At 40.3% G+C, this 14,930-nt stretch overlaps 1 protein-coding gene across 1 annotated transcript in view; it reads right to left on the bottom strand.

Annotated features, from left to right (window-relative positions):
- Nucleotides 1-154: 154 nt before the first annotated feature.
- Nucleotides 155-14,930, bottom strand: part of CNBD2 (cyclic nucleotide binding domain containing 2) — a 111,260-nt gene continuing 96,484 nt past the window's right edge. Inside the window, exons 12-13 of the mRNA XM_042783604.1 lie at nucleotides 9,722-9,930; nucleotides 155-473 (exon numbers count right to left, since the gene is read on the bottom strand). Of these exons, the coding sequence (XP_042639538.1) occupies nucleotides 155-473; nucleotides 9,722-9,930 (528 nt within the window). The remainder of the gene's footprint in view (nucleotides 474-9,721; nucleotides 9,931-14,930) is intronic.

Here is a 14,930-nt window from a genome sequence, read left to right as displayed (position 1 = left end):
CAAGTGTTAAGAGAGGCAGTGGCCCCCCACTGCTGTCTCCAAACACCTCTCTGGATCCACAGTTCAGTCCTCCAGGCCCCCCACTCCAAGCCTCACAACTCCCATGTTGGTCATTCAGTAAACATGGTGGCAAATCCAATGTTCTTTATTGGTTCTAGACAAGGATCCCTGCATTCTTATACTGAGGCAGGAGTTCTTGGATTTTGGGCCGGGGTGCTGTGATACGCTGGACAATCCTCAATGGGGGGAGGTATTTTTGGGGTGCCATAAAAATGGGGTAGTTAGGTTTAGTGTTCTTGCCAAGGGTAGACAAATTCAGGGTCACAGACTTAAGATAGTTGCGCTCTCTCTTCTTGGGTTGTTTAGGGATGAATGGCGGACATTGGCGAGGCTCCACCAGCAGCTGCATTAGGTCACTCCGAAAGATGTTCCAGCTGTTCTCCTGGAGGAAACACTGGCACAGTTCTTCATCACTGAAGGGCAGACACAGATGCTGAGTTTCCCACATTAATTCCTCTCAGTTCCCCGCCCCTCCAACCTGGCCTCCTGCCACTCTTTCTAATCCCTAAAGACCCTGTGCTCTGTTTCACCTCGGTGCCTTTTCCACAACTCATCTCTTTGCCTCCTTTACCATTCCAGAAATATCTTCCTTTAGACCTGCACTATCCCATGTAATAGGCACAAGCTACGTGTGGCTACTGACTACCTGAAATGTAGCCAACATAGATTGGAGATGTGCTGTGAGTGTAAAATACATACCAGGTTTCAAAGACGTAGAGCTAAAAAAGAATGTCAACTATCTCAATATTTTATATGGATTACATGTTGAGATGATAATATTTTGCACATATTAAATATAGTATTCAAATTAATTTCACCTCTTTCTTTTTTTACATCTTATAATGTGGCTTCAGAAGATTTAAAACTACATATGTGATCATTAGTCATCAAAAAAAAAAAAAACTCACTGCCATCGAGTTGGATCCAACTCATAGTGACCCCTCCTTGGGTCATCAGTGAATGCAAATTAAAACCACAATGAGATACCACTTCACACCCACTATGATTATAATTTAAAAATAACAAGAGCTGTTGAGGATGTAGAAAAATCGGAATTGCATTGCTGGTGGGAATGTTAACACGGGACAGCCTCTATAGAGAATAGTCTAAATTACTTAAAAGGTTAAACATAGAGTTAACATATGACCCATTAATTCCACTCCCACGTATACACCCTGAAGTATTGAAAACATGTATTTACACAACAACTTGTTTAAGAATGTTCTTGGCAGTATTTTTATAACAGTCCCCAAATGGAAATAACCCAAATATCCATTAACTGATGAATGGATAAATAAAATGCAGTATATACATACAACAGAATATTTTTGGCAATAAAAAGAAATGGGGGTTTGATGGTAGCATAGTGGCTAAGACACTTGCCTGCTAACCAGACGGGTGGCGGTTCAAACCCACCAGCCACTCCTCGGAAGGAAGGTTGGGCAATCCTACTTCCGTAGTGATACTGCCTCGGAAACCCAAGGAGGGGTCGCTATGAGTCGGGGCCGACTCGACGGCACATAACAATAACAACAACAACAACAACATGCATGTACCTTGAAAACATTATGCTAACAAGCCTGACCCAAAAGATCAAATATTATATTATTCCATTTATATGAACTGTACAGAATAGGAAAATCTACTGAGAAAGAAAGCAGATTGATGGTTGTCTAGGGCTGGAGGAGGAAGACTGAGGGAGAAAGGAGAGTAGCAGCTAAAGGGTTTCTTTTTGGGGTGATGAAAATATTCTAGAATTGATTGTGGTGATAGTTGTACAACTCTGTGAATATATTAAAAACTATTGAATTGTATGCTTTAAATAGGTGGATTATATTTCAATAAAGTAGATATTTTTAAATTACACATGTGGCTTGCATTATATTTCTAGTGGACAAAGACACCGCAGGGCCTTGCTATGCAAAATGTGAACAGGAGACCTGGGAGCTTGTTAGCAGTGCAGGATTGCAAGCCCCACCCAGACTTGCTGAATCAGAATCCGCAGTTTAATAAGAGTCCAAGGTGATATACATTATAGATGAGCATCAGAATCATCTGGGTCCTAGATAAATACAGAGATCCCAGGACTCCTTTCAGGCTTCCTGGGTCAAAATCTAGTCACAAGGCCCAGGAGTTTAATTTTATTAAGTGTCCTGGTGGTTCATTCATTCTCTCATTAAACAAAGATTTACTGGCACCTGCCATGTACCTTGAGCTGGGAAGACAGTGTGAACAACACAGACATGGTCCCTTAGGGCATCTGCAGGTAGCCAGCACCAGTCTGGGTACTGTGTTTGGGAATCATGAACAGGCAACTCCCAATTGTCCTTTATGAATTAGCTCATATAATAAATTTCTGAGAATCTTTTACTAGAATCTCACAGGGCCATTTCTTCCTTAAGACTACCTCAGGCTTTAAGCACTTTATTCTTATCAACTCATTTAATTTTTAAAAGCACCCTATTTTACAAACATGGAAACTGGGTTTCAAAAAGCCTAAGAAACTCACCAAAACTTAAGAGGGGGCAAACATGTGATTACAGATTCTTAGGGGATGGTGTATTTGTTTAGACCCACAAAGTTAAGATGGGCAAGATGCCCTGTCACCTCCTGATTTGATGGCATCTTGATTTCCTGTCGACTTTTTCACTAACAGAAGTCACTTTTCCAGAGACTCAGCTTTTTTTTCAGGGATTTCATTTCCAACACCTTGCCTCGTCTGAGCTGAGTTTTATCTGTCCCTGTAGCTTTCAAACTTTAGTCCATTATGCACATTACCTCCAACCCCAGAGCAATACGAACATCAGATCACACTTTGTGCTCTCATTTTTAGGATCCTCTTCATTTTTGGTCCTTGGGGGAATGCCCTTAGTTTCTTGTGAACTCAGTTGTTCATTAAGTTTTATATAGTATTTCCTGTGTTTTGTAGGGGGTGAGTTTTTTGGTTGTCTAGTCCATAGTATTCACAGGACAGGTGTCTGCCACTGTTGTGTGAGTTTTGGGATGTAATTTCTCCTTTTCTGGACCTCAGAGTACACATTTAAAATATGATGGATTTGAGTTAGATGATGGATACGTTTTCTGCTTACATTAGCAGTCTAGAAAAACCATGAGTTCAACGATTAATGAATACGACAGAATTCCATCTGTTAGCAATATATATGATTGCAGCAAAGTGCTGACTGAGCAGAATGGATGCCAAGTACCCAAACATCTGCCACTCTCATATCTATGTCAACATTTTCTGAATTCCAATTCAATAAATATTAACTGATACTCACCATGTGCCAGCTATTATGCAAGGTATAAGTCTCCAAATTCCTTTTGTAAATAGGTGGGTCTAAATAGCTATTTTTCTGTATTGGTAGTACTCAGGAATCAGAGAATCAAAGAAGTGTGTCATCTTTGAACTGGAAGGAAGCTCCAGTTATTTTCAACTTTTCTCACAAAACTGCTCCAATCTTGGCCATATCCCCATTCCATTTATTCTTTAATCTATTAATGATTTTTCTTTAAATCTGTTCATTGCATAGATACTTATTTTAGCTTTGTCCTAAACAACAAGATCTAGCAAGTCATGAATTTAGGAAACTAGTCAAGAATAAATATATAACTGTTAACACTAAAAATGTGAATTGCATACTACCTACAATCATCTTGCAAACGTTTCATACTTTGGGAAGCATTGATTTAGTCTGATGTCCTTGTTTTACATATTGGAGCTAAAGCCCAGAGAAGAGAAATGATTTGTCCAAGATCACGCAGATCTCACGTCAAATTCTTGTCTGTGCTTATTGGACATCGCTACAATAACCTGCAGATCTGCTTGCCTTTACACATCCTCTTTCTCTACCACTGGAATAACTCACTTCCTACACCTTCTGGAAGAATCATGTCTGATTATAAGAACAGAAAAAAGGGAGGAAGCAAAACTGTGCAATCAGTATGATCTCCATTATGAAAGCTATATATGCATGAATGATACTGTTGTAGTTAAATTTGTGTGTCAATTTGGCTGGACCTGGTTGAGTGGCTGGACAGCTGGACATAGTTATTCCCCATGGTGAGATCAGTAATTAACTCCATGGTGGAAACTACAGGAGCAGCTGAGTAGCTGCTTTAGGGATGTGGACTGCTTCCAGTATATAAGAAGCAACTTTAAGGAAGATCTCCAGCTGATGATACTCTTGAACCCTGCATGTAGCTGGGTTGTTGTTCAGCAGCCTGCCATGTTACCCTGCCAATCTCGGGACTTTTAAAGAAGTTGAATTAATGGTCTGCCATGTGGTTTGGTAATATTATAACTGTGCCTTTTCACTTGTTGACCTTGGGTTTGTCAGCCTCAGCAGCTAGCAGCTGCCTGAGTGAAGAGATGCCTCTAGCTTCAGTGGGCCAGGAGCAAGAGGCAGAGCTGAAGTCCAAGGTCGAGGGGCTTTCACCCAGCCCCCAGAGCCTGGCACCTGGAACTTGCACTTCTAACTTCCAAAACTGTAAGAGAATAAACTGCTGTTTGTTAAAGCCATCCCATTTGTGGTATATTCCTGTCAGAGTGGCACTAGGTAATCAAAACAGATACACACATATTTGGTACATACTCAGAGAAAAAACAGTACTAAAAGGAAATAAACAAAATGCTAACTGAGATTGCTGAAGGATTGCAAATGATTTGGGCTTTCACCTTTTTTACTGTTGGGCATTTTCCAGTTTCCGCAATGAGTTGCCCCATCATTTGTTCATTCATTCAACATTTATTGAGCAACTACCATGTGACAGATGCTATACAGGGTGCTAGAAATGAGAGGCATATAAAGCACAATCCCTGACCTTCATGAAACAATTACCAAATATGGCGAAAGAGCTACAGAAACAGATAACTATAGAACAATGGGGTAAGAAATGCTCCTTAGAAGCGAGATTGGTGAGACTCTGGCTCATTTACTTTGGGCGCAGTAGGAAAGACTGTTGCTAGAAAAGGACATCATATTTGGTAAAGCAGAGAGTCAACAAAAATGAGACGGATTGATACAATAGCCTAACAGTGGACCCACACATGTCAATGATGATGAAGATGATGATGCAGGACTGGGCAACGTGTTGTTCTATTACAGGATTGCCATGAGTCAAATCCAACTTGATGGCAACTAACAAGGACAAACGGTCAATGACAGAACTGTATAGAGTATTATAAAACCAAACCCAAACCCACTGCCATTGAGTCGATTCCAACTCATGAAGACCCTACTGGATTTCCAAGGAGGTAAATCTTTACAGAAGTAGATTGTCCAGTCTTCCTTCCATGGAGTGGCTGGTGGGTTTGAACCACCAACCTTCTTGTTAGCAGTCAGATGCCTTAGGCACTGTGCTACCAGAGCTCCTATATAGAGTATTATGAGTGTGCAGAAAAGGGGTATTTGTATCAGTCTGGTCAGACCGAGAGGGTTTTCCAGAGGAGATGAACCTTAAAGAACGGTTAGCAGTTAACCAGAAGAAAAGGGGCAGGGTTGAGGGATGACATTCAAGGCAGTATTGACAGAGGCAAAGTACTGCAGGGTCCAGGAGGCAATGTGCATGGGATACTAGACTGGGTTAGAGGTGGCAGGAGGTATTGCAGGGGGCCAGATTAAGAAGGGCCTGTTATGTGTCAATGAGTTTAAACTTTATCCTGTAAACCATGAGATACCACTGAAAGGTTGTAAGCTGGAGTTTAACATTGTCAGATTTGGGTTTTAGCAAATTCACAATGCACAGAAAGGATCTAAAAGGGAGGAGACTGCAGCAGGGGGACCATTGGTAAGGCTGTTACAAGAGTCTAGACTGTGGGTCCCAAACCAGGGGGTTGGAGACATGACACCTTGGAGGCTGTATAATTTCCACTGGGTGTGGAAAGAAACTAGGAGGATTTCATTTATATTTACCTTTGCTTTGTTTTTTAAAAATAATCTATTTTTGTATGTTTTATAAGGAGCTCTGGTGTCATTGTGGTTAAAGCATTCAGCTGCTAACCAAAAGGTCAGTGGTTCAAACTCACCAGCTGCGTCACAGGAGAAAGATGAGGCAGTCTGCTTCTGTAAAGATATACAGCTTTGGAAACCTTATGGGGCAGTTCTGTCTTAAAGGGTCATTAAGAGCTGGAATCAACTCAATGGCAGTGGGTTTTTTTGAGTTTTTTAAATATATATATGTTTGGCACATAACAACAACAACAACAACATATGTTTATATACATACATACAAAAGGGATAAATACTCAAAGACTTATTAGTAATAGTATAAGATTAAACAGTTTTGAGATCACTGGTTTGTGCACTAAATTAATTTTTACATAAAAAAATAAAGTTACTAATTGAAAAATAGGCAGAGGACATAAAGAGACTTATCACCAAAGACATTCAGGCAGCCAACAAACACATGAAAAAATGCTCATGATCATTAGCCATTAAACCAAAAAACTAAACTCAGTGCCAAGTCGGATCAAGTTGGATCCAACTCATAGCGACCACTCCTTGGATTTCTGAGGCAGTATCACTACGGAAATAGATTGCCCCATCTTCCTTCCGAGGAGTGGCTGGTGAGTTTGAACCGCCAGCCTTCTGGTTAGCAGTCAAATGCCTTAGGTGCAAATCAAAATAACAATGAGATATCATCTCACTCCAGCACTAATAGCAAAGTTCAACAAAACAGAAAACAATAAATGCTGATGAAAGTATAGAAAGACTGGAACCCTCATATATAGCTGGTGGGATGTAAAATTGGGCAACCACTGTGAAAAATGGTATGGCACTTCCTTAAAAAGCTGGAAATAGAAATACCATATGACCCAGCAATCCTACTGCTAGGTATATATACTAGAGAAATAAGAACTGTGATACAAATATATATATGCACACCTATATTCATACAGCACTATTCATAATAGCAAAAATATGGACACAACCTAAATGCCTATCAATGGATGAATGGATCAATATACACAATGGAATACTACACAACATTAAAGAACAATGGTTAATCATAACATGGATGAACTCAGAGGACATTATGCTGGGTGAAATTGTTATTGTTGTTGTTATGTGCCATTGAGTTGGACTCGACTCACAGCGACCCCTCCTTGGGTTTCTGAGGCAGTATCACTATGGAAGTAGATTGCCTAACTTTCCTTCTGAGGAGTGGCTGGTAGGTTTGAATCACCAGCCTTCTGGTTAGCAGTCAGGTGCCTTTGGCACTATGCTACCAGAGCTGCCTGGGTGAAATCAGTCAATCACAAAAGGACAAATACTATATGAAATCACAACTATAAAAAGTCAAGGAAAGGGTTTCACACAGAAAGAAATATTCTTTGGTGGTTATCAGGAGTGGAAGGGGAAGGGAGGGTAAACCACTAACTAGAGGACAGACACATTTTAACTTGGGTGAAGAGGTAGGCAATATACAAGAAGGAGGAGGTCAACACAAAATGATCAAGGAAAGGAAAATGTTGGGAGGAGTACAAGAGTTAAAGGCAACAGTTGTTGTTATTGTTGTTATGTGCCGTCGAGTCGGACCCGACTCACTAATTCATACACAATCCTGCAATAACAGTAACAACAATAATGATAATCTATGAGTGGATACATGGATAGGCACACAGGCTGAACAGGTGTGGAAAAGAGAATATCCATGAATATGTATAGGTTTGGCACAGGATATTTCTACATATGTATTTATAAACAAAACAAACAAACTCACTACCATCGAATCAGTTCTGACTCATAGCAACTCCCATTGGGTTTCTGAGGCAGTAAATCTTTACGGAAGTAGCTTGCCCAGTCTTCCTTCCTCAGAGTGGCTGGTGGGTTTGAATCGCCAACCTTCTGGTTAGCAGTCAAATGCCTTAGGCACTACACCACCAGAGCTCCTTTATGTATTTACAGATGCTTAAAATGTATCTATGAATATAGTAAAGCATACAGGGAGCAAAGTTATAAAAACTTATTAGCCATAACCAAAAACCCTGAAGGAGTGAGTCACTGCACCTTGGAACTCAGGACCATAGTCTTGGGGGAAATGGAGGTCAATTGGCACAACATAGTGCACAAAGACAATGTTCGACAGCCTGCTTTGGTGAGTAGCAACTGGAGTCTCCAAAGCTTCTGAGTGGCCATATAAGGTGCAACTATTGGTTTCTCCCTGTCTAGAGCATGGAAGAATGGAGAAAATCAAAGACACATGGAAACAATTAGTCCAAAGAACTAATGGATCACATGATCCTCAGCCTTTAGGACCCTGAGGCTAGAAGAACTAGATGGTGCCCAGCTACTACTACCAACTGCTCTGAAAGAGATCACATTACGAAGTCCTGGACAGAATGGGAGAAAAATGTGGAATAAAACTTAAACTTACAAAAAAGACCAGGCTTACTGGTCAGACAGAGATTGGTGGAACCACCAAGACTATGGCTGTTGGTCACCCTTTGGACCTGGAACTAAACTCACTCCCATAGGTGAATTCTCAAACAAAAGACAGGTCTTTAAGGTGAACAGCTCTACAAAGGTGCACACTCCTTAGAACAATCAACCATCAAGATCAAAAAGGCAGCATTTCCTCAAGGCCCAAGTTCCAAAGTCAGGAAGGGTTAGGAGAGGAGGAGGAATGGAAATGAGAAACACAGGCAGGATGTGGGGGAAGTGATGTAACATTGAAGGGATTACAGTTAATGACATGAAACAAAACGTATGTGAATTGTTGAATGGAAAACTGATTTGCTCTGTAAACTTTCACCCAAATCACAATAAAAAGTTAAAAAACAAAAAAGTTTCATTATAAAAGCGGTAACACACTGGACATTTTGGAAACCATGAAAAAGTAAAGGAAGAAAAACACTTGAATCTTTCAAGAAAGGTATTTATCTTTTAAAATTATGTAAGTCATCATTACTAAACATTTGGAGGATAAAAGATTAAAAAAACTCAGAATGTCACTATTGACACAACTCTTAAAGATTGTATCTTTTTTTTTCTTCTTTACTAAAGCAATACACACTCATTGCAAAAGCAATTAAACAAGAGAGGACTATAAAACATATGACAAGAAAGTCTTCTTCCATGCCACCTTCCAGAGAGAATGACTATTACAAGTTTGGTAGTACCACAGGTATTATCATTTTTGCTCAGTTCTTTCTGTTTTTCTCATGTAGAATTTTACAAAGGTGTGATCATAATATTTATACAATTATGTACCTTGCCCTTTTTGTGTATCATTGTATGACCCTTTTTACGCTGTGGCTATAGAGCCTTTAAACATGATTTTCAATGAAAGTCTATTAAGAGAATGGACCATAATTTTCTACATTATTCCCTTAGTGTGACATGTGTGGGCTGTTTGATCAGTTTTCTCTCTATAATGAATATGGCTGCTACAAACATCTTAATGCATATAGATTTCCCCATATTTTGCCAATATAAATTCAAAGAAAGTGGATCATTGCCTCAAAGGGTAGGGACAGTTTGATGGCGCTTGAAACGTAATACTAAAATTATTATCAAGAGGTTTTAGCAAAAAAAAAAAAAAAAAAGTTGTTTAGCCAATTTATAGTGTACCAACAACTACCAGATTCATTTCACCCTCACCAGCAGTAGGTATTATCATTTTTTGTTATTTTCACTAAATAATAGGAAAAAAAAAAATTTCTTTTACTCTGATGGAATTTGTGCATATTTTCAGTACTAACCTGGGGTATTCAATATGGTATTTGGACAACTTTTCTCTTGTCTTGTCGTCAATCAAGTCTTCAAATTTTTCTTTTCTCACCCGTATCATCTCAGTTCCCAGACTCACCAGGATCAGGGGTCGCTTGTCAAGTTGAGTATCAGGAAGGGAGATCTGGTGAAGGCCCTACAGAAAAGAAGTCACAGAAAGTTAGATCTCAAAGACCATCCAGTTCAATCAGGTTTTCTAGATGGGAAAAATGAGACCCCAAACAGAAGGTGAACCTGTCTGGGCTACTCAGAAAGGTAGATGAGAAGGCCAGGGCTTCTTTCACTACATGGTATCTCAATTCTCTGACTTCTGCAATTAGAAGAGCCCCTAAGGCATTTCACCCACTGTCCTATCTCCCCATGCTTAGGCTCTACTCCAAGAACCTTACTTACACAAACACCCTCCAGAGATTAACATTTTACATGTGTCTCAGTTTCCTGCGGCTGCTGCAACAGAGTATCACCAACTGGGTGGTTTATAACAGTAGAAATGTATTGTCTCACTGTTCTGGAGGCTAGAAGTCCAAATTCAGGGTCTTGGCAGGGTCATGGTCTCTGCAAAGATTCTAGGGGAAGATCCTTCCTTGTATATTCCAGCTTCTGTTAGCTCCCTGGTCAGCTTCCTTGGTTTATGGCAGCGTAACTCCAACCTCTACCTCCATTGTCACATGGCTTTCTTCCCTCTGTGTCTCTGTGTCTCTTCTCTTTTTATAAGGACACTAGTGATACTGGATTAGGGCACTTCCCACTCCAGTATGACCTCATGCCGACTAATGACACCTGGAAAAACCCTCTTTCCAAATAAGATCACATTCACAGGTCCTGGGGGTTAGGACCTCACCTTGTATTTTGGGGGGGACACAATTAAACCCAAAACAAGTTTTCCCCAATGTCTAATCTCACCCCTTTTCTTTTTTTTTTTTGCTGTGTAAGCCCATTTTCTCTTCCTTGGGACCTATGACAAAATTACATTGCTAGCCCTCCTCTCCTCCCAGCACCACAGAGTCACTTCCTACTCACAGAGACCCCATGTGTGTCAGAGTAAAACTGTGCTCCAATGGTTTTCTTTCTTTCTATCTTTTTAATTGTTATTTGGGTGAAAGTTTACAGAGTAAATTGGTTTTCCGTTCAACAATTCATACACATTGTGTTTTGTGCCATTCACTGCAATCCCCACAGTCTAACAACACTCTTCCCTTTTCTTCCATGTGTTTACCATTTCCCTTTGTCTTTCTTTCCTATCCCTTCCTGCCTTATGAGCTTTATTCCTGGACAAATGCTGCCCTTTTGATGAGTGATTGTTCAATGAGTGCATACCTCCCTGTATTACCGTTCACCTTATAGTCTTGTCTGTCTATTGTTTGGCTGAAAGTGAAGCCATGGGGGTAAGTTCAGTTCCAGGCTTGAAAGATGTCTAAGGTCCATAGTCTTGGGAGTTCCACCAGTCACTATCAGATCAGTAAGCCTGATCTTTTTACACAATTTTTAATTTTGTGTCACATTTTTCTCCCACTCTATCTGGGACTTCTTATTGTGATTCCTTTTAGAGCAGTCAGCAGGATTAGCTGGGCACCATCTAGTTCTTCTGGTCTCAGGGTCATGAGGCTGGGGTTCACCTCTATAGGATTTTCAGTGGCTGTTGTTTCTGAAGTAAATCACCAGGCCTTTCTTCTGAGGCACCTCTGAGGTAAATTTGAAACACCAACTTTTTGGTTACTAGTTGAGTGCACTAATCACTCGTCACCCTGGGACTCCTCTTCTTCTTCTATACCTACCCTTTTATAGGTCTTCCCCCATCCCCATCCTTTTCTGCAAGTCTTTATTCACAAATGTGTATCTCCACTGAGCCTCAATTCTTTTTTTTTTTTTTTTTAATACCTCAGACTTCAGCAGCCACTGACCCTCCCCTCCACAGCTCATGTGGCTACTCCTACTCCTTGGCTTGGATTCACTCTTGTTAAAACTGTGAGGGATGTGGAGATCAACAAGCATACCTACTTATTTTAGAGAAGTTAAGTCCCTTTTAAGAAGCACCCAGAGATGGAGTGGAGTTGGCTTAGACCCCTTGTTGCTAGACTCCTAATCCAGTGCTCTCTCTTCAGTCTCTCAGTTATTAATCAAGACTCAGGCAGGGAGGAAAACACAGCCTCCAATGCACAGCTGCGGTCATCCTGTACCTTGTTCAACCAATCCTCAAGGACGAGCATGCCAGGATTCTTTCTGCTTCAAGCTTTGAAATTGCTGTTCCTCTGTCTGAAATACTCTGCTGCCAGATCATTCCACAGCTTGTTTGTCAGTCAGGTATTAGCTTAAATATCACCTCCTATGAGCAGCCTTCTGTGACTATGCCATTTAAGGAAGCTCACATCCAACCCTCTTTCTATTCCATTCGAATTGCAATTTGCAGCTTTCTAAATATTTGCAAGTTTACCTGTTTGTTGTCTGTCCCCCAGCTAGATCATAAACCCCATGAGGGCAGGAATGATGTCAGTTTACTGGCCCACACCAGTACCTCATGCCATGCTTGAAGTACAGTAGATGCTTGAGAAATATCTGCTATAACACAATCCACAAAGACAATGTTCTACATCCTACTTTGTTGAGTAGTGACTGGGGTCTTAAAAGCTTTTGAGCGGCCAACGACGGTGCAAATATTGGTCTCTCCCAGTCCCAAGGAAAAAAGAATGAAGAAAATCAAAGACACATGGAAACACTTAGTCCAAAGGACTAGTGGACAACATGAACCTCAGCTTTCAGGAACCTGAGACCAGAAGAAGTAGATGGTGCTTGGCATCACGGCCAACTGCTCTGAAAGGGATCACATTAGAAGGTCCTGGATAGAGTGAGAGAAAAATGTAGAACAAAACTCAAAGTCATAAAAAAAGACTAGGCCTACTGGTCTGATACAGACTAGTGAAACCTCTGAGTCCATGGCCCTTAGTCACCCTTCAAGTCTGGAACTGAACTTACTCCTGTGGCTCAGCTTTTAGTCAAACAATTGTTGTTGTTGTTGTTGTTGTTATGTCCCGTCAAGTCAGACCCAACTCATAGCGACCCCTCCTTGGGTTTCCGAGGCGGTATCACTACGGAAGTATCTTGCCCAACCTTCCTTCCAAGGAGTGGCAGGTGGGTTTGAACTGCCAGCCTTGATAGGTCTATAAAGTGAACAATAACACCAGGAAGGTACACACCTCCTAGAACATCAACTATAAAAGATAAAAAGGGCAACATCTGCCCAGATATAAAGCTCATAAGGCAGGAAAGGATAGGAAAGAAAGACAAATGGAAACAGTAAAAACAGGGAGGAAGTGGGAAGAAGGGTGCTGTTACATTGTGGGGACTGCAATCAGTGTCACAGAACAAAACACATATGAATTGTTGAACGGAAAACCAACTCGCTCTGCAAACTTTCACACAAATCACAATAACAAGTAAAAAAAGAAAGAGAAAAGGAATATCTGCTGAATGAATGCTCAGAGTCAGAGAACCTTAGCATTGACAGCTTATCCAAGTGAATTTCCTCATTTTCAGATGAGGATACAGATTCAGAGAGGTGAAATGATTTGTCCAAGGCCATTCAGCTAGCTAATTAGAAGTAAAATGAGAATAAGACCCTCTATCTGTCCCCTTCCTTCTGCCCTGCTCATGGCTCTGGACACCTGTCCCCCTTCAGAGCCTGCCTCCAGCCCAGTTTTGATCACTCCTGAGGCCTCAGCCTGATGGTTCCCTGGAGAAGTCTGGCTCCCCTACACACCTCCTGGCTCAGAACTTGGGTCTCTCTACTCCAGGCTTTGGCTTCTGCTATTTGCAGGGCTGACCCAGCTCCACATTCCAGCTCCCAAAAGTGAGGAAAAGGTGATCTACTCTCTGGTAGGTAAATACAGTCACAGGTGTTACTATTCATTCTCCTACAAATGAAGCTAGGGCTTTGAAAACAAAAAGAATGGAAGTTTACCAAAGGCACAGCATGGAAACATCCATAGACATTTTCTTTTCTTCTTCCACTTTTTATGTATTTATTTTTAATTGGTAAGTTTTTGTTTTTTGCCTTCCCCTTCATCCAAGTTAATATGTGTCTACCCTCTAGTTAGTGGGTTACCCTCTCTCTGTCCTTCCCACTGCTTGCAACCATCAAGGAATATTTCTTTTTATGTGAAAGCCTTTTCTTGACTTTTTAATATAGTGGTCTCATAATATTTGTCCTTTTGTGATTGACTAATTTCACTCAGCAAAAAATACTTTAATTTCATCCATGTTATGGCATGTTTCACGGATTCATCGTGTTCTTTAACATTGCATTGTATTCCATTGTGTGTACATACCATAATTTGTTGAGCCATTCATTCATTGATGGGCATTTAGGTTGTGTCCATCTTTTTACAATTGTGAATAGTGCTGCAATGAACATGAGTGCGCATGTACTTGTTTGTCATGGCTCTTATTTCTCTAGGATATAGATACTAAATAACTTAGTATATACTGAATATATACTAAGATATATTCTTAGTAGTGAGATTGCTGTATCATATGGTATTTCTATGATTCATAAACAAAATGAGCTCAGTACAGAAAATTATATGGAACAAAGAAATCAGCAACACCGCAAAAAAGCACATAACAAAATGACAGCAACAAATTCATACTTGTCGCTAATTATACTGAATGTCAATGGATTAAATGTACCACTCAAGAGACAGAGAGTTGCAGACTGGATAAGAAAACATAACCCATCAATATGCTGTCTACAAGAGATACACCTTAGAGAGACAGACAAAAAATAGACTAAAAATCAAAGGTTGGAAAAAGATGTATTAAGCAAATGGCAACAATAAAAGAGCAGGAGTGGCAGTACTAATTTCTGATAAAATTGACTTTAAGACAAAAACCACCATACAAGACAAGGAAGGACATTATATGATGATTAAAGGATTGATTGAGCAAAAGGACATAATAATAAATATCTATGCAACCAATGAAAGAACCCCAAAATACATAAACCAGACTCTAACAGAACTCAAAAGACAAATAGATGACTCCACAGTCATAGCAGGAGATTTTTTTTTTTTTTAATTGTGATTTGGGTGAAGATTTACAGAGCAAATTCACTTTCCATACAGCAGTTCACATATACTTTGT

Source organism: Orycteropus afer, unplaced genomic scaffold (genome assembly GCF_000298275.1).
Source record: "Orycteropus afer afer isolate SDZICR_OR568_19922 unplaced genomic scaffold, OryAfe1.0 scaffold00020, whole genome shotgun sequence".
NCBI lineage: Eukaryota > Metazoa > Chordata > Mammalia > Tubulidentata > Orycteropodidae > Orycteropus > Orycteropus afer.
This window is presented reverse-complemented; position numbering and strand designations above follow the sequence as displayed.